The sequence below is a fragment of the Scomber japonicus genome, chromosome 2 (genome assembly GCF_027409825.1).
Source record: "Scomber japonicus isolate fScoJap1 chromosome 2, fScoJap1.pri, whole genome shotgun sequence".
Classification (NCBI taxonomy): Eukaryota; Metazoa; Chordata; class Actinopteri; order Scombriformes; family Scombridae; genus Scomber; species Scomber japonicus.
This window is the reverse complement of record NC_070579.1, coordinates 35,330,850-35,354,277: the sequence shown is the minus strand read 5'-3', so window position 1 is coordinate 35,354,277 and position 23,428 is coordinate 35,330,850. Positions and strand designations below refer to the sequence as shown.

Genomic DNA, 23,428 nt, shown 5'->3' with positions numbered 1-23,428 from the left:
ACCTGGATGAGGTAGGCGGCTGGGTTTCTCCTTTTCTCAAAGTGCTTCTGTCTGTGCTGCTCCTGGACCTTCAGGGCAAAGCCTGAGCCCAGAATACCCTGGTGTGATATTAATGAGAATTAATACTGGATGTTTTTATATGCAGATGCACAAGTATCAATTAATCAGCGGGCACTCCAACATGATTGAGACAGAAACAACATGTGATATGTTCATTTTTCTCAAAGGAATAGTTCAACATTTGCTTTCTGTTTGAGAGTTAGATGAGAGGGTAATTACAGGTACAGAAACATATTCATTCATTTTGTCTGATGAATTTTGTTTTACAGGGAGGTACATGCTCTATCTATTGCTTGGGTTTCCCCCAGCTCCCATATTTTTATGCTAAGCTAAGCACCTACAGTACACGTGTACAGTCAGAACACAAATAAGTGTATTTCCTGTCCGCCTTTCTCTGTGGCACTGCTATGACTACTGATCGACAGAGTAGCATGAAATTCTCAGCAGGAATATGTATTATTGTCACCTGTGTGCTTGTGTGTGTACATGCACATTCTCCTATGTGAGCTCATCAAAACACTGTTTTATATTGATTAAAACTCAACATAGTACAGGGTACCTTTACTTTAAGAATTATACACTTACAATCTTACATATAAGTCACTTAAATCTTAGTGTTTCTTATTACAATAAATATTAAATTACACTTAATAAGATGAACATAAATAAAATAGCAGACAAAATTATACACTCAGTTTTGCTGTCCTGCTAATGCCTAATTAAGAAATATCACTGATAAATAATATACCTGCTCTCTGAACATCAAAGAAAAAGGACTTTGGAGGGAAGGGTCTGGACTTACTGCTGGCAAGGCAAAGAACGAGATGCCCAGGAGGGCGAACCCTGCAGACAGCATTCGTCCTGTCCACGTCTTTGGTGTCTTGTCACCATAACCGATGGTCGTTAGGGTGATCTGTGAAAACACATAATTATTAACTCCTGACTAATGCCTGTATTAAGGCTTTGAAATGTGAAAGAAAATGAAAGAAATGCCTGTCTTGTGTGAAAATGCAGTCGATAAAAGACTTTAACTGTCAATATTTCTGTGAATAGTAAGACTGATTCATGATTGTTCTCAAAAACCTGATATTTATTCTTATCTTACTAGTTTAAAATGTCTTTTGCTGTGGGGAGCTGTTTTTGTATTTGCATGTTTTTCCTTTTGCATGCTGCTTGATTTTTTCGCCGCATTGAGGAATGATCTGAAATGAAGCCTTCAGGCGGTGCAATCACATCTGAGTGATTAGACCTGTGTGGAGGCTTTACTGGAGTGACTGTGTATGGCCTTGGTTCTAAGTACACTGATGAAAGCCTGTGGCTGAAATGTTTATTCTCCCTCACTAAAACATTGCAGTCTGTGCGTTCTTGTTGTCCTTTATGTGTGCGGACCTACTTCAGCCTATCAGGATGATCTGTGAAGCCACAATGAGAAGCCATTTGGATAATAACACATCTTTGACTGTTTGCATTGAACAATGTGTGAATGAATTTTATAGGTGCGCTAGTCAGCAAACACGCCTGCCAAAACTGTCCCTTGAGCAACAAATAAAGTTGAATTGAATTGATGAAAGAAGAAGCCAATTAGTGATATTTTAATAAAAGAAGAAAGGGATTTAATTGTGATAATGATGTGTAGTGATGGTACTTAGCACATTAAAATATGACCACTGAATAGAGCCTTTCACATGTGTTCAGCAAAAGACGGAACATTTGCATTTAATGCTATTGTTCACAATTTAATGACAGGAGCAAATAAAGCTGGCTGTGAAAAAGAACTGGCACTGCTTGAAAAACTCCTCGCTGGCTGATCTGTCTGACTATTTATCTACCTATTCATCTATCTAATCACCTCCCTGCTTTGGCAGACTTTTCACTCTGGATTACCTTTCATTCAGGCTCTGATTGCCAAGCACGACAAAGGCAGCTGATGCCATTTGGTACCATTATGAGTTTCGGAGCCAATATGAAAATGGTTGTTAATGGAGTTGCGCGGCACTAATGTTTATGGAGGAGCTGTCAAAGCTCAGAAGCAACAACAAATTCAATAGGAGAAAATGTGGGCAAGGACCCCATTTGTCAGTGTCCACTGTGGGAGACATTGAAGTGAAGAGATAACTCTATCAAGCGCATATAGTGTGGGATGTCTGCTGCAAAGGGATGTAACTCTGAGTTGTCCAGTTGCCCAAGAAACTTGTGGAAATTTTGACCCAGAAGGACAACAGGCTTTAACTCAAAAATGAGGTATAGTTTTATTTAAATGAGGCCTATTGACCATAATTTCCAAAAAATATGTATAAAACATGTGGTAATAAGTTGGAATGAAGTTGGCTAAAAAGGTGGAACAGAGAATTGGGTGATAATTGATACCATATACTTTATTAACAGTCAAACCAAATCAGGTCAGTTTTGACCCGGGAGGACAAAAGTTGTACAACAGATGGGAAGACAACAGTTGTAAAAAACATATTTCCATTCTGAGATTTTACAGAGGCAGGCAGAGTGACAAACATTCCTTTAAAACTCACCGTGCCCCACCACAAGGCATCAGCGTAGGTGGCGAACTCCTTGTTGAACTTGTTCTCCACGAGGTACACGAGAAATGAAGAGAAGATGAGAACCAAGAAGCCGATGTACCAGGCAGTCACCAGTTCCTGCAGGCAGAGGTCAAAACTGGCATTCAGAGAGTAATCATGGAGGGGAAAAAGAGGATTTTGATAATGCACACCCACTTTGGCATATGAAAATACAATATAGATCAACCTTTAATCGGCTTTTCTGTGAACATTGGGAACAAAAGTTTCAACTAAATAGAATGAGAGAGTGATAAAAAGTGAAAGTTATGACCTTTTATTGAATCTGTGTTTTATAGTAAATCCGCTTCATCTCAAATTATTTTCTAACACGAATGTAAAGTCGTTTTACTAGCAGGTTGAGAGCTTTCTAAATACAATATTTGAGATAGATGGATAGTTGGATATTTTAATTGTCCCTGTGGGGGATATCAGTTTGCAGCACAATCACAAGGCATTTCATCACACCATCAATCACCAATACTGATACTCATACCTCACACCTTGTGAAAATTAGGTGGAAAAGTGGAGGGAAAAAAGAGAAAAGGGAGAGAACAATAGAATCCAGACCAGCAGGACATCCTTCGTGATAAGGAAGGATTAGGTGCTAGTTCACTACTGGTTTAAAAACTTAATGGCTTACGAAAACTTGGATCTGTTTTTAGTGACTAGAGGGGGGCAAACATAATCCCTTAACAGTTTACTGGCTGATGTTACAGTCTTTTTCTGTGCTTCAGTAGCGTTGCCAAACCAGCAGATGATGCAGAAGGTTACAACACTGTCGATAAAAGCACAGTACAGCATTTGGAGAATTTTGCTGTGGATATTAATACATAGCAATTTATTTATAAAGTACATTCTTTGTTGTGTTTTAGTACATCACTTATTTAAAAGGACCATTCCACTGATTTTCAACCTAAGTTAGTTATCCAAATGAAGGATATTGTGTGAAAAATGCTTTCAGTTGTTACCAATGTTCTCAGTGTTGTTCTTCCAGCACTGTCATACAGTGAAGTAGTTGGAGGTCAGGAACAACTACATGCTATTTCAGCATGGATTTATAGCCGAGGGGCATGCTCCAGATGCCGTACAAAACAAAATTTCCTTGTTCTCTTTGTTTAGAAGATGTTACGAACGAGGATACATTTTACAGTGTTTGGCTGAGTCAGATATTCAGTCATACTTATTTGAGCCAGAGTGTACGACTGAAGAAATGCAGTGGAGAACGGCTGGAGGCTGCAGCTGTGAGTTTTGGAAGGATTTTGGGCTAATGTGTCTTGGTGCATTTAGGTACTGCTCCACGGGCAGGAAAACTAACCTCTCTTCTCAGTCAGTATACTGCAATAAACACTGAGGAATTTATTTCTTTTAACATCATATTGTTTGGACATCCACATAAAACATGACGAAATTTCCCTATAAGCTTATGGTCAAGCATAATGCCAAGATACTGGTCATTTGTAACAGATTGTACTGGCTTCCCATTGATAAAGGTAGGGTCAGAGGATTGCATGGACATTTCCTTTGTTGAAGTGAACACATCCCTGGGAGGATGAGTGACGTGTCTACTCTGACCTGCTGGATTCTACAAGTGATACTTCAAGTGTAGCCAATATATCTGCTGAAATACTGGGTTGAATAGTGTTAAAAGCAGATGAAAACTCCTACTCTCATTGTTAGTGCACAATAAGTGGTTGTGTCCTTGGGTAAAATAAGTATTCACTACAAACAGTCCAATCACACACCATAAAGCACAATATAAATACTTAATTGCTGCTTCACTGCCAAGTAAAAAAAAAATCACATCCACAGAAACAACACCATAAAAACACACAAATGCCAAATATGAAATTCATCAAGGAAGCCGCAGATGTGGTTTGGAGCTAGTGCAAAAAAATGGGAACATATGTTATTATCAAGTGGAACTGAATTAATGCCATCTCCTGTGGGCTGGCCAGTAATGGCTGATCACAAAGCTAATGTAGATCTATGTTAATGTTACTGATCTACCTACCATTAAGATGATAGATGATGTCAGGAAGAAATCACATTTAAATGGAGTTCATAAAGTAGGTTGAGGCAAAAACATGAAGTCATTAGTCTTAACCCCTGTCCACAAATCACAGCTGATCTTCCTGACATTCAGTAAAGTTCTGCTACCCAGCCCCGAACCCAACAGAACCCAACAGAATATCAGATTTCTGGTTCGGGCCATTTGTTGAATAAAGCTTTGAGCTTGGGCCAGAACCAGGCTTTGCTTTTTGTTTTTTTAAAATATAATTTATGGAGAAAGTAGAGTCTTTTGTGTGTTGTGTGTTGCCGGTAGACACACAATCTTCAGTGAGAGTACTGAAAGAGGTAGTGTGTTGCCAATACACTGCATTAACTTGGAGAGCTAACGGTAAGTAATGGATGGAATAAAGCAAAAAATATAGCCTCAGGTTTCAAATTCTTTCCTTTTATTAGTGTTATTAAGTTCATTTGTCAGAGCTCATGTACAAAAACATATCTCATACAAAGAGAAGAGATGCTTTGTAGAAGATTTAGCTACTGGCTACTTTTTATCTGCAGTGTCTTGGCAGGAAAATACAGATCAGGTTCAGGTCTCAAACTGACCAACAGCATTCAGCTGGGTCAGATCTTCAAAACACACATCCAGACGGGGGTTTTGAACTCTAACCTGACTACCGAACTAGACAGACTGTTATGTTGCAAGTCTGTCTAGTTTGGTAGCTGACAATCTCCTGTTGAAGCTCAGTAGGAGGCCCGTAAATCTGTTATTGCTACAGCTGTAGATGACGTTAACCACCGGCTACTGACTGCCACTGCATTGAAAGCGGACAATGGACCTCAGTCTTCACTCATATGTCACCTATATGCTATGTGTTCTTTCTGCTGCTCGCTGCTGGTGGTAGCGCCTACACAGACAGATACACTGTAATTTTAAAAGTGCACCATTCTCTACCTCAGATTTTATCCATATTGTGTTCTTTTTAATGCAAAGTGTCAGTTCACCAGAAAAATAAATGTTTTTAGTGCTGTAAAAACTAGATATTAAATCATAATTGTATGGAGGTGGAGTATCTGCATAGCTAGGTACTGTACTATCAGAGGCTGAGAATATGTTTTTATATATGAGTCAGCTGTGTGTGTGATTGCAATAGTTTTTGTTCCTTCAGGCTGGATGAATAGTTGTTGTGGGTTATCATTTTTGCACCCAGAATGCACTACAAACAATACGGTGAGAAACTCCTATAGTGGCTGAAAGGAGACAAGATAGACCTTATAAAACATATCCACACACACACACACACACACACACACACACACTTGCAGTATTTGACCTTTTCATTTGGAATTTGGTCTTTTATCACAGCCATTCCCTCTGAAACTGTAGCTTTGATAGAAGTTAAATAGAACAATGTGAGCAACAATGACATGTCCCCGCATCTCCCACTGCATCTGAGGTAGAAGTAAAAAGCAGCTGATAAAACTTGCGTGGGTTAATGGAGGTGGAGCACAGAGAGGGGAGAGTGAGCTGATGTAAGAAATTACATAAAAGAGATAAGAGAGTTTCAAAAGAAAGAATCCATTGGTTTTGATGTTGTAAAATGTTGTACTACTTTATTTTACACTGTTTTATTATAATCATTCTATAAGTTTTTATCTTGTTATTGATTTAATTCATGTTTCTTTTGTCTTTTAATCTCTTTTTTAATCTAGTTTTAGGGCGTATTCACACCAGGAAAGTCCTTTGGTCCGCTTATTTAGTCCGGACCAAAATACAATGTTTCTTTTTTGGTTTGGTGCGGTTCCTGTTCACATTGCGCTTTTCGCAAGTGGACCAGAATTTGTCAACAAACCCACATGTGTGCAAAGATCGTTCAATCATTGGACAAAAAGCTCTGGGGTCGGGGTAAAGTGGTAAGGGAAAAAAGGGGGAAAGCGCCGGTTAAAGTAAACAATCATGGACGTCCAGCAGCGCGCTACACTCATTGTGCTGATGTTAATTTGTGTCATTCAGTTGCAAACGTTTCAGGTGCATTTGGAGCAACACCAGCTTCTGGTGCAACGTCAGTTCTACGATGTGCTGTTCCGTAGGCTATGTTTGCTAATCAAGTTTGGAGTTGCTAAGGCGCTAATCAAACAATTATTTCCCATAATGCGGTCGGCTACGAGAGCCTGTTGCGTCCAAAAAGGCATGTGATTATTTATAACTGGGTCGGACCGAGCGCGGTCGCATTCACATATCAAGCGAACCGTTCCAGGGTCCGTTTGGAAGCGAACCGAGACCACCTCTCCGACTGGGTCTCGGTCCGACTGTTTGGTCCGCTCCAGAGTTCGATGGTTTGTGTTCACACCAGCCCAAAAGGTCCGCACCAGCGATTTCTTTGGTTTGATCCGAACCAAACAAGGCAGGTGTGAATACGCCCTTAGTCTGGTTTTTATTAAACTTCATCTCATTTTACTTTTGTCTAGTGTCTAGTAATTTTCTCTCATTTATTTTACTTCATTTAAATTTTCTAAACATTTTCTTTTCATCTTTATTTTCTCTTGCGTGCATTGGTCTTTGTTTTTTTATTCTTTTAATTTGTTCTTTGTTTCTGTTCCCTCCTTTTCTTTATGTTGTCACTTGTTCGGTCTCATTATGGGCTTGTCAATCAACGGTGAAGCAGTTTGAACTACATTAACCTGTATGAAAGCTGCTATATTGATAAAGTTTGATGGGCAGATTTTCACACTTTTTATGTCTTCAGTTCAATGTGGACATTAATTTACAATACATTATATTCAAATGTGTATTATGTACCATTCAGACTTTCCAACATCATGAGCTTCAGCGGGGCGGGGTTGTTATAGTTTCTGGGGTGCCACATAATCTGCTAATTCTATTCAAAGTACAGTAACAGTCTATTGAACCAGTTTAAAGATGATACATTAAATATTCAGTATGTTTGAGTTTGTTTGTTGGCCAGAAACATCAATTTAATGGGTTGTGTTCACTATTTCATTAGGATAACAACTTCAATACTCATGTAAAGATCTAATTATTGTGAGTGTAACCACATTATATCTTCAAAATAAAAGCATCACACATTGAAACCCTTCCAGTGATGTTGTTCTTTAGTAAGGAAAACTGTGTGTGTGTGTGTGTGTGTGTGTGTGTGTGTGTGTTGGTCATTAACCTTGCTGTGTGCGTAGACCACAGAGCCCAGAAGCTTCCAGGTGCCCCCTCTTCTGTCCATTCGCACCATGCGTAGGATCTGAAGGAAACGCAGGCTCCGGAGGACCGAGGTGGCAAAGATGTTGCCCTGGCTTCCTGCAGACACCACTGCCACAGACGCAATCAGCACTATGATGTCTGGAGGGCAGAGAGGAAACACACACACAAACACACAAACACACACACACACACACACACACACACACACACACACAGGGCTCAGAATGAGAAAAAGACAAATCTGCAGTACAGACATTTTATTATGACTCAACCACAGAAATAAAATATATGAGCATCAGGTCCATTAGTATGTTAGAAATGTCTTTTAAAACATAAATTAACCTGTTCTTAACCTGTTTTATTACTACATAACATAAGAGAATTGTGTGATGTCTGGAGTTTTTGTAATACTGAGAAATAATGATGACAGCCAAGATAAAGTAATATAAATATGTTTCTCATGCTTATGGACAAAGGAAGAAAAAATAATAGATTTACTTGTCAGAGGAGCAGAAAAAGTACGACCTAAAGGCAAGTATAATGTATTAATATTGATCTTAATTTGAAACTGGCCTCTTAAAACAGACAGTCCTTATGGCTCATCCAAGCCTTGGGGTCAGAATATAAGGGAGCTGTGGCTTGATGTCTATCATGCTGCTGCAATAACAGCAACCCACTGCTGTCACCCCTCACTGTGGCAAATTATCCCAACAAAAGCTCCATATTACTGGAGATGACACAATCCGCCAAGGGCATCTTGTACAATAATGCACTGTGTACTCTTCCTATATATACACACACATTGTATGTATGTATGTATAAGGTGCCTGGCTATCACATAGATGTGCTGTGCAGACACATACAGGACAGTGGAGGGAGAAGTGATTGACTGAGGCAGTTTTCCAGTAAGAGTTTTTTTTTTTTTTTTGGGTTACACACGTCTAATCATCATCAGGTTTTACTTTTCTTTCTTCCTTTTCAACCATATCAATATATCTGCTGAAAATTGTGACAGCCAGAAACTTGAAAGTCAACAAATACAGGCACAGGAGGTCACACAGGCAGGGATATTCATACAGTACACACACACACACACACACACACACACATACACAGATTTGACTCTATTCAGAGGAAGTTCACACAGAAACCACACTGAGCAAATGAATAACATCAAACCCACAAAGAACACAGACAACTAAAGAAACAAGCTCCTATGACTCAAGAAATAACATTTTTCCTCCTCTTTCCCCCTTCGCTCCTCTCTAGAACAGATCTTCCATTTCAGTGACGCGCGATGTGAAACCCAACCCTTAAGTAGTGTTATTTAGTTCGCTCTGTGCAAGAGCTTTTCCCTCATGAAAAAAAACGTCGCCCCCCCACCTCCCCCTCCCCCTAAACCCTGCTCCTGTCCTTCCGCCGAACCCTATGTTTGAGAGAAAGTGCTGACCAAGGTGTGGCTGATGGCTCCTGCTGTAAAAACCATGGACCAGTTGACCCGTGGTGAGTGGGGGGCAGTAGAGGGAAAAGGGGAAAAGTCAGCAGCAGCAACACCATGAAAAATACATTAATGACACCCAGGGGATGATAGCCTTCAGGATACCCGCAGAGCTGCAATGGCTTCACTCGCTTTGAAGGTGCAGAGAGAAAACTGTGAGAGGAAGCCAATGACAGACTGTGATGAATGTGTGTGCGGGCTTGAGTGTCTGTGAGTGTGTGTGTGTGTGTGTGTGTGTGTGTGTGTGTGTGTGTGTGTGTGTGTGTGTGAGAGAGATTGAGGTGTCATAAGTCAAAGGCTTTCCATGATTAGAAAATAAAAACACTTGATGGACTTTTGGAAAGGTGAACATTTTAAATCCTAATCTTCATTAATGTCTGTCAAATAATGTAATGGAATCATTTGTTCAGGTTGCCAATGGATGTGTTTCTTCCTGAGTCCTCAGGGAGTGTCTGTAATGAAAGATCTATTCCTAATAGGCTTTAAATGACTATAGTGGACAAATCACCATCTTACAACACTTATGGTGAAATTGGTTCAAGTCTTCTTTAATTAATTTTGGCGCTAATGTGACTCCGTATTTTTTACAGCCAAGTTGTTTCTATCTTTGATACCAAGTGACTGAAGACACCCCCTGCGACAAATAAACTGTTGAACATCATTTCTGGTACTATCACACAGCGAAAAAATGTGAAGAAATTATTAGTTTGATCTATTTTACAGATTAGATAGCTAAATTAAAAATTTGGGTCGTTCTGGGAGAAAGAGGAGTGATTTCATGCTACAGTGAGCGTCAAATTGCACCTAAAAAAAAGATTAAATCAGCACAGCAAAGAGTAAGTTATCCTGACAATTAGTTCCTTGTACAGGTCAAGCTAAAAATAGAACTTGCTACATTTTACATAAAGCAGCTCAGAAGAGTCTTTTCGGCAAATTGCAGTCAGACTGGATTTTGCTAACTTGCTAACGAATTTACTAACGTACTGTGGCTAATAGAAGGCAGGACAGAATATGGATAAAGTGGAAAGAGTTGTAAGTGCAAACTGCAAGAGTTAGCATGGCTAGCAGTCAAACAACATTGTTCCTGCTGTAAACTACACAGCTACTGATGACACTGAAAACTTTACATGGACTGCAGTATGGGATCATGACCTCAATTTGATCAAATACAGTACCATACTGAATAATATAGGCTGAGACAGAAATAGAAGAGATAATCTGTTGGGTCAGCAAACTAACAATCATTTGGCTGTAATCTCTCAAGAAAACAAAATCAAGTAACTTTCAATCTAAGTGCTGCGATGATTTCCCACGCTGCATCCCAACGTACAATGCCATCATTTCTGCAAGGTGTTTAATCCAAATCGAGACTCAACAATCAACATTTGAAAAACCAAACAAAAACAAATGATAAACTCCAGATAATCCCTTTACTTTCACATTGTATATACAGCACAGGATTTAAGTTAAACCCCATTATTACAGCATAAGTAAAAGAACCAACAGGGAAATCAGACACACATAGTAGATAGATTGTACAATATAATAATAAAAACTGTGTTTCTGTAGCACTTCTAAATAAAAGTACAGTGCTTCACAGTACATAATATAAACAACAGTCATTATAAATCAGTATCAATATGAAAGTCAATTTAGTTACACGAACAAAGCAAAGTTCAAATGAAGAATTAAAAATCACATACAAGCTTTTCTATAAAAATGTGTCTTGAGAAGCCTAGACCCTAGACACTGGGCCTTACCAGCGGATCCCAGACTACGTGCTGGTTTGTAGGGGGATAAAAGGTCAGAGATATACGGGGGGCAACCCATGCCTGGCTTTAAAAGCAAATAAAAGAATTCAACCAATCCTAAAATGAACAGACAGCCAGTGCAGGGACGATAAGACAGGGGTGATTCGGTCACATGATTCAGATTGTGCTAAAAGGCTGAGCTGCTGTGTTTTGAGCTCAGTGTAGACGGTGGAGTAATTTCTGGCTGACACAAATTTATAGGGAGTTCCAGTAGTTGAGGCGTGAGGAAATAAAAGCATGGATGATGGCACAGTCCAATCTAATTCTCGTACATTCACCAACACCTCCGGAGGACAAATCCCAGTAAATTATAGGAACTGTGTAGCAGGAATCATTTGTTCAGGTTGCCAATGGATGTGTTTCTTCCTGAGTCCTCAGGGAATGTCTGTAATGAAAGATCTATTCCTAAAAGGCTTTAAATGACCACAGTGGATATATCACCATCTCCCAACACTTAGGGTGCAATTGGTTCAAGTCTTCTTTAATTTATGAGTTCATATATATAGCAGTAAACAACTTCCCTTGGCGAGCATTATTTTGGCACTAATGTGACTCCGTGTTTTTGACTGAAGATCCCCGTGCCTCAAAGAAACTGTTGAACATCATTTCTGGCACTATCACACAGTGAAAAATGTGAAGAAATTATCAGTTGGATCTATATTACAGACTAGATAGCTAAATGAACATTTTGGGTGCAGTCATTTGTGCCAACACCAGCAAAAAAACATTTCAAAATAATTTTCAGCTTGACTAAAGCAAGCTTTAAGGGTATTCACTCCTCACATATTGTACAGGTAAACCAGGGGAGAGACTCCTTATGATTATTAGTTTTTAAAAAGGGAAGATCAACACTATTAATATATAACAGATGTACAGTATATAGGTAAGAAGTAAGGTGTGTGTATCTGCTTCTGTGTTAAATATTATGTGACAAAAAAAGCTTTCAACCACATCTTATGGTCTTCACCAACAAATGAAACTGGCTCGGGTGCGTTCATGTAACCTACATGTCAAACACAGATTATCCAATGATCATCCACCTTCCTTCCTTCGCTGGTGAAGATTAGTTATGGTTGAAAGCCCTGAGGACTAGTAGGTGGACCATTAGTAGAGATTATTTTGTCACACATACAGGTCGCAGGTCAAGAATGAACTTAAATGCTACACAATATTATTCATTTATTGAACAAATGATTTAACATAGAACTCTAATACAGTATATCATTTTAAATTTCTGTAAATATATATAAATGAGAAATAAATGCAATGAAACAAAATGAGTTCATTAATGAAGTTTTGCTTTTTAAAGGAAAATATAAATCACCTACATAAAGCAAGTAGAGGCTTACAATGTCTTCATTTGCAGTAATGACTCCTGAACAAGTCTAGACAGATCGCTACAGTGTCACACTGATTATTCGCAATACTGTCAAGCATCTTTTAATTTAACAAAGATTAGTCTTTCTACCAGAGGAATTGGATTAACTGACGGCTTAATTATATGAATATTGAACAAAATTAAATCTGAAAGGTTCAACGGAAAGATGAAGTGTTAAATCGTCTAAGCATTTAACTGCAGATTTTACTGCTCTCGTGATATATTGACTAACTTACTAACTAATGTTCTAGAGCCAGTTTCAAATCAGTCTGTCAGTCAGTATGACACAGTCGTTTTTATATTACACACTTAAAGGTGCTGTATGTAGAATTTTAAAGGCGCAGTATGTACAATTTTGTGGCATCTAGAGGAACGGACTTGGCAGAAATGTAATATAATTTTCATAACCCTAACCCTAACCCTAACCCTTTAATTAGTGTATTATCACCTGAAACTAGAATAAGCCCTTAATATCTACATAGGGAGTGGGCCCCCTACCATGAAGGCCATTATTTTGCACCCTTGTTCAACCTCACACCTCACAACTAGATGCCAATATATCCTAATCACTGCACCTGTAATACATGTCAAAACTTCTACAAGTATTTTGTCTGCTTATATAATCATCTACTCTCTATTTGACTACCAAATGAAGTGAAGCTGAGCAGTAATCTAAAAACAAACATCTTCAGATTCAATTAAATTCAAGTTGACATTATACAACAAAACACTGTGGCTGCTATTTTACAAACAACTCCCATAATCCTCTACTTGTCTGCACAGAAAATTTGAATACATCTCACAATACAAGAGGGAAGTGAGAACACAGAGAAGGTGATAAATGATACACCTACCCTGTTAATTAGGGGTGTTTGTTAAAGACACAAATGCATGATGGAGCTGATCCTCATGCGTACCTGCATCACTTCCATCTGTCTCTACTGCTCCGGTTGTCTGAGTTCAACTCATTTTCTGACTTGATCCAATCATCTCACTCATTTTCTCATTCTCTGTCTCACACTCTGCCTCCCTCCCTCCCCCCTCTCTTTCTCTCGCTCTCTTACATTATTTTCGCTTTTTTTGTTTTGCTCACATTCCCTCAGCAGTGACCGCAGCAGTGGCTACAATGTGTGACGATGAGGGAGCTCATGGCACCCTGCGTGACCGCTAAGCCCTGCTCTCCTTCCCTCAAGCACCCATACTTTCCAAGAAGGAGCAGCGAGATCCATGTCTAAACAGTGGAAAGATTAAAAGGCAGTAAATGCAACCTCATTACGTAAATGCTCTCTCCTCTAATGAGCTCTGACCACAACTGAAAATGACACAAGCAAACTATGGTCAATAGCGTGCTGTGGAGCCCTGCCTGCGCCTATCAAATTGCGTTCACAGAGAAGACAACTGTGTTCACCAGAGGGCAAGTAGGAGGCAATTGAAATATGAAGCAAGCGTCAAAACAATAAAAGAAAGGAAATAGTATTACTACTGGTTTTTAAAGGGGGGGAATGGTCAGAGTTTGATTCCAAAAGAGCGATTCAACTAACAGGTGTGCTCCAACAACTCACCTATGACGCAGAAAGGCTTTCTTGCGAAGCGGAGTCGACCCTGCCATCCTCTGTAACGACAGCAGCATCCCGCCGACCAGATACGGATGATGTATTCTAACCCAAACACCACAATCATGACGAACTCCTGCAGGGAGTTCAAGCAGGTCAGTGACAAGAGACAATGTGTTAATTATGGTAACAGAATGTGGTTTCACAAGCAATATGTGAGTCTGCTTGTCGGTGCAGATTGCAGATACATCATTACATATTATTATACATCATTAATGGATTGTTTTTGTCATTAAAATGGATGTCAGGATCTGTTAATGCACACACACACACACACTGATTCAGCCCCATTAGATAACACCGCTGATGCAATTAGTGCAGTGCAATTTGTGAAATGGTATTAACTGCTGCAGGGAGAACCATGTGCAGTAAATGCGCCACAGTTTGAAAAAAAATACCCCTCCTTTCACTGAGAGGCTTTAGAAAAACTCGACTCGCAGGAGGAATCTTTTTAAAAAGCATTTTTCTCTCACGCACACTGGGAGTTTTCACTGTCATTCCAACGACTTTTAACCTCATTTAGTGTTATTAGTACTTAAAGTTCCCACCATCAAGGCAAGTATTTAAACAAATGAGTCACGATCGAATGGACGAACTGACTCTCACACACCCAACTTTGGTGTCATTAGTGTATTTTATTGTTTTAACTTAGTGTGTGTTTTCTGGCAGAGGTTCTCCAAATTAAGGGGAGTTCCAATCAGTGGAATATTTGTAACTCGTCAGCATTACTGTAAGATCATCATACCCAATGTGATAGGAACGCACAACAGCCTTAATCACAACGACATGCTCAACCTGCCATCAGACCAGAGGCCCCTGACCTGATTTGCACACACTCACACTGGGACATTGAGATGATGTAAATTAATGTATTATAGGCGTTTCGTCTTTTTAAATCATGATAGAAACTTTGCACCTGCCCTCCACAGTGTATTTGGAATGAGACTTTATGTACTGTGGTGTCCATGAATCACTCATGAATCACAAGTATTTCTCAGTTTTGCAACACATGCACTTTAAGCCCTCAGCTATCATTAAGGACAGTGAGATCATGGTGTTTGTTTTGGGTCTAAATAATAATGTATTTAAGTTGTACGCCACTTTTCATATTGAACCTCAAAGTGCTACAGTACTAGTAACAGAACACACAACATAAAGAAAATAATAATTAGAATTAAGATGAAAAAACCTTCCTGAATAAAAAGGTTTTTAGGCCTTGTTTAAGAGTTAAGGGTCTGTGCTGCCCTCAGATGGTTAGGAAGGTCTTTTTCACAAGTAAGGTGCAGCAGAGCAGATGGCTCAATCCCCTGTGGTGTGGAGTTTTGGTATTGGTATTGTCAGTTCCTGTAGGGAGGCATATGGATTTGTATTTGTGTAGCAGGGCTTTGTGGTCAATCCTGAAGGAGACAGAGAGCCAGTGCAATGAAAACAGAATGTGTTTTTGTTTTTGCACTCTCATCAGGATCTTGGCAGCGCTGTTCTGAATGTACTGGAGCTCCTGCCAGGGATCCCCGTGAAGAGCGCATAGCAGTAGTCCAGTCTTGAGGAGATAAAGGCATGGACAAGTTTCTCTGCATAGGGGCAGAGTGTACAGATGTTTTGATATGGTAGAAAGAGCTTTTTAAATGTCTGATATGGTCATCAACAGTCAACTGAGTGTCAAACCCAACACCTAGGTTAGTAACTGAGGAGTAGAGGAGGATGTCATGATTGTCAAAGGTGAGGCATGGCGGATGACTGAACCTGGTGTGGGGTGCAGAGGAGGAGAGCTTCAGTCTAGTGCTGTTGTTTAATTGGATGACACTTGTGCTTAGCCATCTTTATCTTCTTCAGAAAGGCTTGGGGCAGTTTTGATGCACAGCTGGGTATCATCAGCACAGCAATGAATTTGATGATGTCATTTCAAGGGGGAGTATGTGGAGAATTGAACCTTGTAGAACACCACATGTGACATGGAGCGATCTAGACCGTCATCCTCACAGTGAGACATACTCAGTCCTGTCCAATGGCGGTGTGGACGCATTCTAAGAGGATCGTGTGATCCACAGTGTCAAATGCAGTACTCAGGTCAAGGAGAATCAGCAGAGGGAGGGACCCTGCATCGTCTGCCATCAGCTGGGCATTCACAACCTTGACCAAAGCCTGAAGCTAAAAAAAACCCAACACATCTTCTCCTACACCTTGGACAGGAGAGGGAGGTTGGAGAAAGGTGTGTAGTTGTCAAGAACTTCTAGGTCGGTGGTGGGCTTCTGGAGGAGGGGGTAGACTCAGACCTTGGGAGCAAATGGAATACTACCAGTTTAAGACAGTAGTTGACAGTTTGGGTGATCTGTGGAAGTGGGATACAGGGCACACATGTAGGGTTTCATCTTCCCAAGGATTTCCTCAATGCGTCAGCAGAATAAAATTAAATCGAGATGGTGAGCTCTCGGGCAGAGGGTCAGTGACAGAAGGAGGCAGAGAGGAAGCGCTGGACATCAGAGAGTGGATGTTGTTGACCTTGACTCTGAAAAAGTCAATGAAGCTGTTACATCTCTTTTCTGTACCCTTAAATGGAGGAGATGATTGTGGCTTCAGGAGATTAATTATGGTGGGAAGAAAATGGATTCCAGGGTTGTTATTAATTAGGTTGGTGTAGAACTGTGACCAAGCCTCTTTAAGAGACTTTGAATAAGTCCTTTGATCATGGAAGTCCAATTTATGGACAGCAAGGCCAGAGCGTCTCATTCCAGGACACATTCAATTGTTTTTATTTCCTTCAGGTCATGAGTGAACTAGGGAGCAGAGCATGAAAAACTGACCTTGTGCATCTTGATAGGGGCATGAAGATCAAAGACACTGCTCAGAGATGTATTGTAGAGTGCCATTAGTTCATTCACCGATGCAGAAGATGGGCAGTTGATGCGCTGGAGGTGCTGGATGCTTCTGGGAAAGCATCTGACTCTTTGGTTTAGTAGGGGAGTGACAGGAATGCCAAATTCTTTGAGACCTCCTTGTGGCTGGACACACCCTGAACATAGACCTGTAGATTATTGGTGGGGCAGAGTCAGTGATGACCAGGTCAAGTGTGTGTCCCCTGGTATAAGTAGGGATATGAACATGCTGCTTCAGACCAAGACACCGTCTTGACGACAGGGGTTGTTGTTGTTTCATATTACCAACAAAGATAATGTTGGATGACATGGAGCTGAGTGAGGTGAGGAGGTTGTGTATCTCAGGGAGGAAAGATGAGTTTGGTTTGGTGGGGTGGTAGCTGAGAAGCATCGTCATTGAGTAAAGAGGTTTACATTTTAGAGCAGAACGTTGAGTAGAAGGGAAATTGGTAGGACAGACAGCCATTTCAGTTCATCTTGGTGTATGATGGCTAAAGCACCACAGCCAGAACTGCAGGCTTTTCCATGTAATAGCCAGAAGGGCAGGCCTCATTAAACAGAGTAGTCTGCTGGTTTATACCAAGTTAGGCACATGAAATCAATGTGTATCAAAGATGTGTTCATACATGAGGAGGGATCGATGAGAGATCGTACATCAAATAGTTCCATGGTGACAGAATGTGAAGACAGGATGGAAGTCTCTGCAAACTACGCAGTATACTGTGATCCACTCCGTATTTTACATCTTGCCTGGTATAGGGGGGTTTTGCAGTGTTTCTAACAATGATGCCCAAGTTTGTTTTGCTTCTGTATTCCACATTGAAACCATGGCACAAGCCTCTTTGGATGTAGCAAGTACTGTTTTTTAAAATCCCAAACTCGGTGCAGCAGGTTAAAAAGCCTGGCAGAGCGCACGGGAGCTGGATATAGCTTTGTGGCATACCTGAGCCAGCAGGCTGCAGGAAGGGATGCTGCCCTCCAGAGAAAAGGAATCCCAGTAAAGAAGATAGGAAGCACTTCACATTAATTAATCCAAAAATCCATAAATCTCAGTAGAACAGATAGGCAGTACTTTGCGCTAGTTAATCCAAAGTCCACCAGTTTCAATAGAATGTTTTTCAACTCAGGCAGCGATCAAATCATACAGACAGAAAACAGAAAAGCCAGGAAGGCCACTTTAATTGCATGAGCAGTGAAGTTCATGGTCAATTGTCTATTTAGCAACGATGAGCATCAGCCAGTATGCAGAGTAGCCTCTCTTCCACAGCAACATAAGCACCAAAAGAAATGTAGTACTTTTGGTTGCCGTATTGATAGTTTTAAGTCTTTTACATGCTGATAGCAGTATTTTCAGTCACTTTATACACTGTCAGGGTTTGGTTTCTGACTGTGGTTATTGCTTTAAAAAATATTTTACAGTAAATGTGATTGGGCAGGTAACAGGTAAATCCGGACATTCTTTTTGGTCAATGTCTGTGTTGTGTAGAGATTCATTGTGGGGGACTGGATGCACAACTTCTGATCAGGTCGGATCAGGTAAGTCAGATACAAATAACATTAAGTTTTTTTTCCCTCTCCAGTTTCTTACCAGAATGAGCAGACAGTAAGAGGAGAAGTCCTGATGAGCCGGAATTGTTGAGAACACAGAGAGGACCAGGCAGCTGAAGACCAAGATGAACCTAAACAGAAAAACAAGGAGGAGGGGAGAGGAGATAATCATAAATACAACACAGACGTGAAGTGAAAACACTGACAGGCAGATCAAATTAAACTTTCCAAAACACAATTTTCAATGTTGATTATAGAAATGTACAATAAAGTGGAATTGTCCTCTAGATTTTCCTATGTGACAAACTCTTGAACCCATTCTGGCGCTGAAGGAAGAAGCAGTGCACGAACAATCTGGCAGCACAATCACAGAACTTATTTCCTCTCTGCAGTGAACCATGAGCCTAACTATTATTCAATTTCCTGAGATATCAAGTTAATCATGCTTGTTTGTGCAACATGATTTGCAAGAAACAAGCAGTGAAACTGCGGCTATTGGAAAACAAGCAACATCCGACCATTTCCACACTCTGACTGTCGCTCCCTTGGCCAGGAAACCATAGCCTTCCATCTTCATAAGCATAACATGTTGGGGGTTTTTTTTCCATCACATAAATCTTCCAAAACCACATCATTGTCTGAAATAACGAGCGCAGGGTTTAGAGTTACGGTGGCTCTTGATGCTAAACGGTGAGAGCACATCTGTGTTTTATCATCTCAGATCTCCTCTTAAGCCTGCCAGAGAAAGGCTGGTCAACATGCTGTGTGTGTACTTTATTTCCAACTGTTGTCCAAGTGGAGGTTCAGTTGAGCAGACATGCCTTTTTTCAGTCATGTCCTGCGTCATGTTTTTACATTTACACATTCATAATTCAAACTGGAGACCTTCAGGCAAGTTTTAAACTTTGGGCCTCTACATTTGAGAACAACTTTTAGTTTAAAAGCTGCCTTCACTCTCAGGCCTCTGGTTTCATGATAGTGTGGGCTGGTGATAAGGAAGGTGTAAAGCTGAAAAGTAGCCAGACTGAAATAACAAGCTGCATGGTTGGTAATTCTACCAGCCATCCCTGCTGCTGATATCATTCACAGCTTAATGGAACTTTATCTGTAAAATTTCGGTTCACCAGTGAGATCCGACAAATATTTACCTCCAGCCCCCCACAGAAAAGGAGAGTTCTATCAAGATAAGGGAAATGTGTCCACGATGTCAACTTAGTATCTTACTTCATTGTGGCTTATAACATGTGCACAAATATAAAGAGCCTGAATGTTAAACTTGATTTAACTATCCCAAATCTATTTAACGAGAGCAGACGATTTTTTAGCATTATTGCATGAAAAAATTATTATCCACAAGCACAGAAACATAATAAACCCAATTCAAATTGAAAAATAAAACTCATTAAAATCCAATGTACTGGTCTACTTATTTTATCATTTCAAGCCCTGAATAATATTTCTGTAATACATCTACTGTCATAAACTACACTCAACTAACAGTGCCAAGCTGCTGATTTGCAGAAAAATATATAACAGGCCATCTTTGTGTTTCCTTATTGAGGTAGCCTGAAATGACATATGTCCAAAAATCTCAAGCTCCCTCTAAATTGCCCATAGGTGTGAATGTGAGTGTGAATGGCTGTTCATCTACAGTATGTTAACCCTGTGATGGACTGGTGAGCATGGTGAACCCCGCCTCTTGCCCAATGTCAGCTGGGATTGGCTCCAGCCTCCTTCGCAACCCTCTCGAGGATAGGTGGTATGGAGAATGAATGAATGGGTGAATTAAAAAAAAATGGGAAATAACATCAATATATTCCAATATTTTGTTTAATAATGCACAAATTGAGCCAGGAATCATGTAATTTCCAGCTACCATGTTCAGATTCAGGAAAAAGAAGCTTAACTCATATCTTCAGAACAAAGTTCTAATGAATATCATGGAACAACCTTCTGGGTCTCTCGAAGATTACTGGGAATTCATTTTTTGAAAAATTGGATGCTTAGCTCTGTGACTTACATGCAGTGTTATTATAAGAGAGGAATAAACTGGAGCTACTCAGCATACTTGGATTCTTATATGCAGGTTTCTTAGTCAGAGCAATGATATGATATGAAAACAACTATTTCTTAACCATTCATATTTATGCTGAATAACAAAGACAACAAAACTGCCAAATATATTCCATTTCTAACTGCAGACATGTCATTACTGGCTATTTAGCTTGTCCATCTCCACAGCTGTATTGAAGTAGAGACTGGGGACTATTACTATGGCCCCCTTGGTGTCCAATTGACCCCAGATTATAACAGAGTTGAAAGGAAGTCTTTCATTCTTAAAAATTGGGGTCCATCAGGACTACATCCAGCGTTTGAATGGCGCCTGTGTGAAAATGGTGGGTGTGCAGAGTGGGTCACTGTCCCATAGCCCACAGTACAGTACGGGACAGGGCTGTGCTGTTCTGACCCCCGTCGGGCCCTCGCTGACATTCAGGGAGCCAAAACTGAGGTCAGAATTTTCCACAGCCGCAGGGATGGTTATGTCATTATATCTTGACCCGTATGCTCTCCTTCTGCTCTGTCAAAGGGTGAAAAAAATATAAAGCTGCTGGAGGTTTTTGTGAAATGAAAGTATCAAAGTGAGGTTTGCACTGTTGACATTTTCAAAGATTTGAATAATATGATTTTGATTGGAGGAAAACATCTAGTGACAAGCATTGTGGCGCTGTCAGCTGAAAAGCAAGCTCCTTGTCACTGGCACACCTACGCCTCTCACACTTACAAGGTTGTCAGACCGAAAATTACAGAGTGACAATCAACTCCCTTCATCCATAGCCTAACTCGTGTTTCCTTTTTAATATATTTACTTTCAAAGTGGGTAGAGAGAGCTACTGAAAAGCACCCTGACAGCGCCATTAAGCACTCAGCAAATTTCACTAATTAATCCCACAAACTACTGTTCTCAGCTGGCCTTGGTCCCAGTGTGTCATGAAGCCCTGCGCTCACAGGCAGCTGAATTAATCTGGAGAGTCTCGCTCCACACTTCCAGCAGGGTGACTGCTCTTAACCTTCCAAACAGCAGCGGCTGAAAATTAAGCTGTTTTACACTCACAATTATGCAGAAGAACACACACACACACACACATTCACAGCCACACAAACACAACACTGAGACATCTGTCCTTACACCCACTCACCCGGTCACCTCTTTCAAATGCATCCTCCACCCCTCTTCTTCCACTTACATAAACAGAAAGAGACCCGGCTCCACTCAACAAGTGGTATTTGCAGTTGTTATTTGCATAATTTAATTAATTTGGTTGGAAGAAGTGAGTAATAAGACTAATGACTAATGTCCAAACACTGCAGTGGTGCATTATACCCCATTTGTCATCATTCTAAATTCGATTGGTGGATAAAAGCAGCACCTTTGTGATCCCCTTTGTTATATATGGAAGACAGGATTTGGAGTGCTGGGTGAAGGACTTGACCCAGGGTATATGATGCAAGAGGGGATGAACAATGCAACCTATGTAACCGAAGACTGAGAATGAAACATGCAAAGAATCATCCAAAAGCCTTCTCTCATGAGTCGTGCTCGTGTGTTAAATTTAATGCCAGCATGCTAACGATGCTAATGTTGATGTAAATCTCTAATCTGATTGGATTTCTAACATCAGATGGATCACCAGAAGAAGCTCTCACTCACATGACGTGTAGATATGTCCTGTGATGCTGTCCATGGTCCTGAAAGCAAATTCTGCTCTTGCCTTTTGATTGAACATAATAGGTTGCTGAATCATCGAAATGTTGTTTGACAGTAGACCGTCATGGTGTTTGACTTGAGTTGTATATATATTTTTCTCTGTTAGTGGCTCATAGCTGTCTTTTCCAATTGTTTTTTTCCTATTACTGAGACAGTTAAAGTGAGCAGTGTCTCCTGCCCAAACGACACACTAATTTGTCAGTATTTACCAGTCGGTATACCAGACATGAATGCAATTTACCATATTGTACAAACAGGAAATAACATAAGAAGTGTGCCAACAGACACAAGCTACAGCCAATTAAAGGACCAGTGTGTAGGACTTAGTGGCAATGAGGTTGCACATCGCAACCAAGTGAATACACCTCCCTTCATCTTCCTGTTCCATGCCACCCTAAGAGAATCTGCAGTGGCTACGAAATGCCTTCTCTAAAGCCAGTGTTAAGTTTGTCCATTTTGGGCTACTGTAGAAACATTTTAGTGCAACATGGTGGGCTCCATGGAAGAGGACCCGCTCTCTATGTAGATATAAAAGGTTCACTCTAACGTAATGAAAGACAACCTTTCTTATTTTCAGGTGATTATACACTAATTAATACATATTTATGATTATTAAATTCCATTTAGGTATGATGCCACTAAATTCAACACACTGCACCTTTAAGTAAACATTTGAGAAGCACAATTTTCCAAAGATTTATTACTTTTTTTTTCTTTTCTGAGATGTTCCTGGAGCTGTAATTTCGAACTATGCTATTCTGTCCGTCAAAAAACCACACACACTGATCCAGCTGATCAGTTAAAAGGACACTCCATCAATTTTAAACATAATATTGTATTACTCGGACTGTGAAAACAGTTATGTAATGTCTTCTGTAGCTCTGGTGGAAGCATACTAAAGTCTGAAAAAATAATGTCTTCAGGGATATCTTGGCCTGTGCTAGGAGACTTCAAATTCTGATGAGACTTTAATAAACATAAGTATTTACAGGGCAGGAGAGGTCGAGTTGCATTATGGGAATTGTAGGAGTAAGAGTTTTGGGCTTTTGACCTATACTATTGGCTAAAAGGATATCACGGTCTGTGT

At 40.2% G+C, this 23,428-nt stretch overlaps 1 protein-coding gene across 1 annotated transcript in view; it reads right to left on the bottom strand.

The window, feature by feature from the left end:
- kcnq5b (potassium voltage-gated channel, KQT-like subfamily, member 5b) overlaps positions 1-23,428 on the bottom strand; it is a 121,302-nt gene that overhangs the window by 17,904 nt on the left and 79,970 nt on the right. The window contains exons 2-7 of the mRNA XM_053329458.1: positions 18,616-18,706; positions 14,104-14,230; positions 7,817-7,992; positions 2,586-2,711; positions 863-973; positions 3-98 (exon numbers count right to left, since the gene is read on the bottom strand). Coding sequence (XP_053185433.1) covers positions 3-98; positions 863-973; positions 2,586-2,711; positions 7,817-7,992; positions 14,104-14,230; positions 18,616-18,706 — 727 coding nt within the window. The remainder of the gene's footprint in view (positions 1-2; positions 99-862; positions 974-2,585; positions 2,712-7,816; positions 7,993-14,103; positions 14,231-18,615; positions 18,707-23,428) is intronic.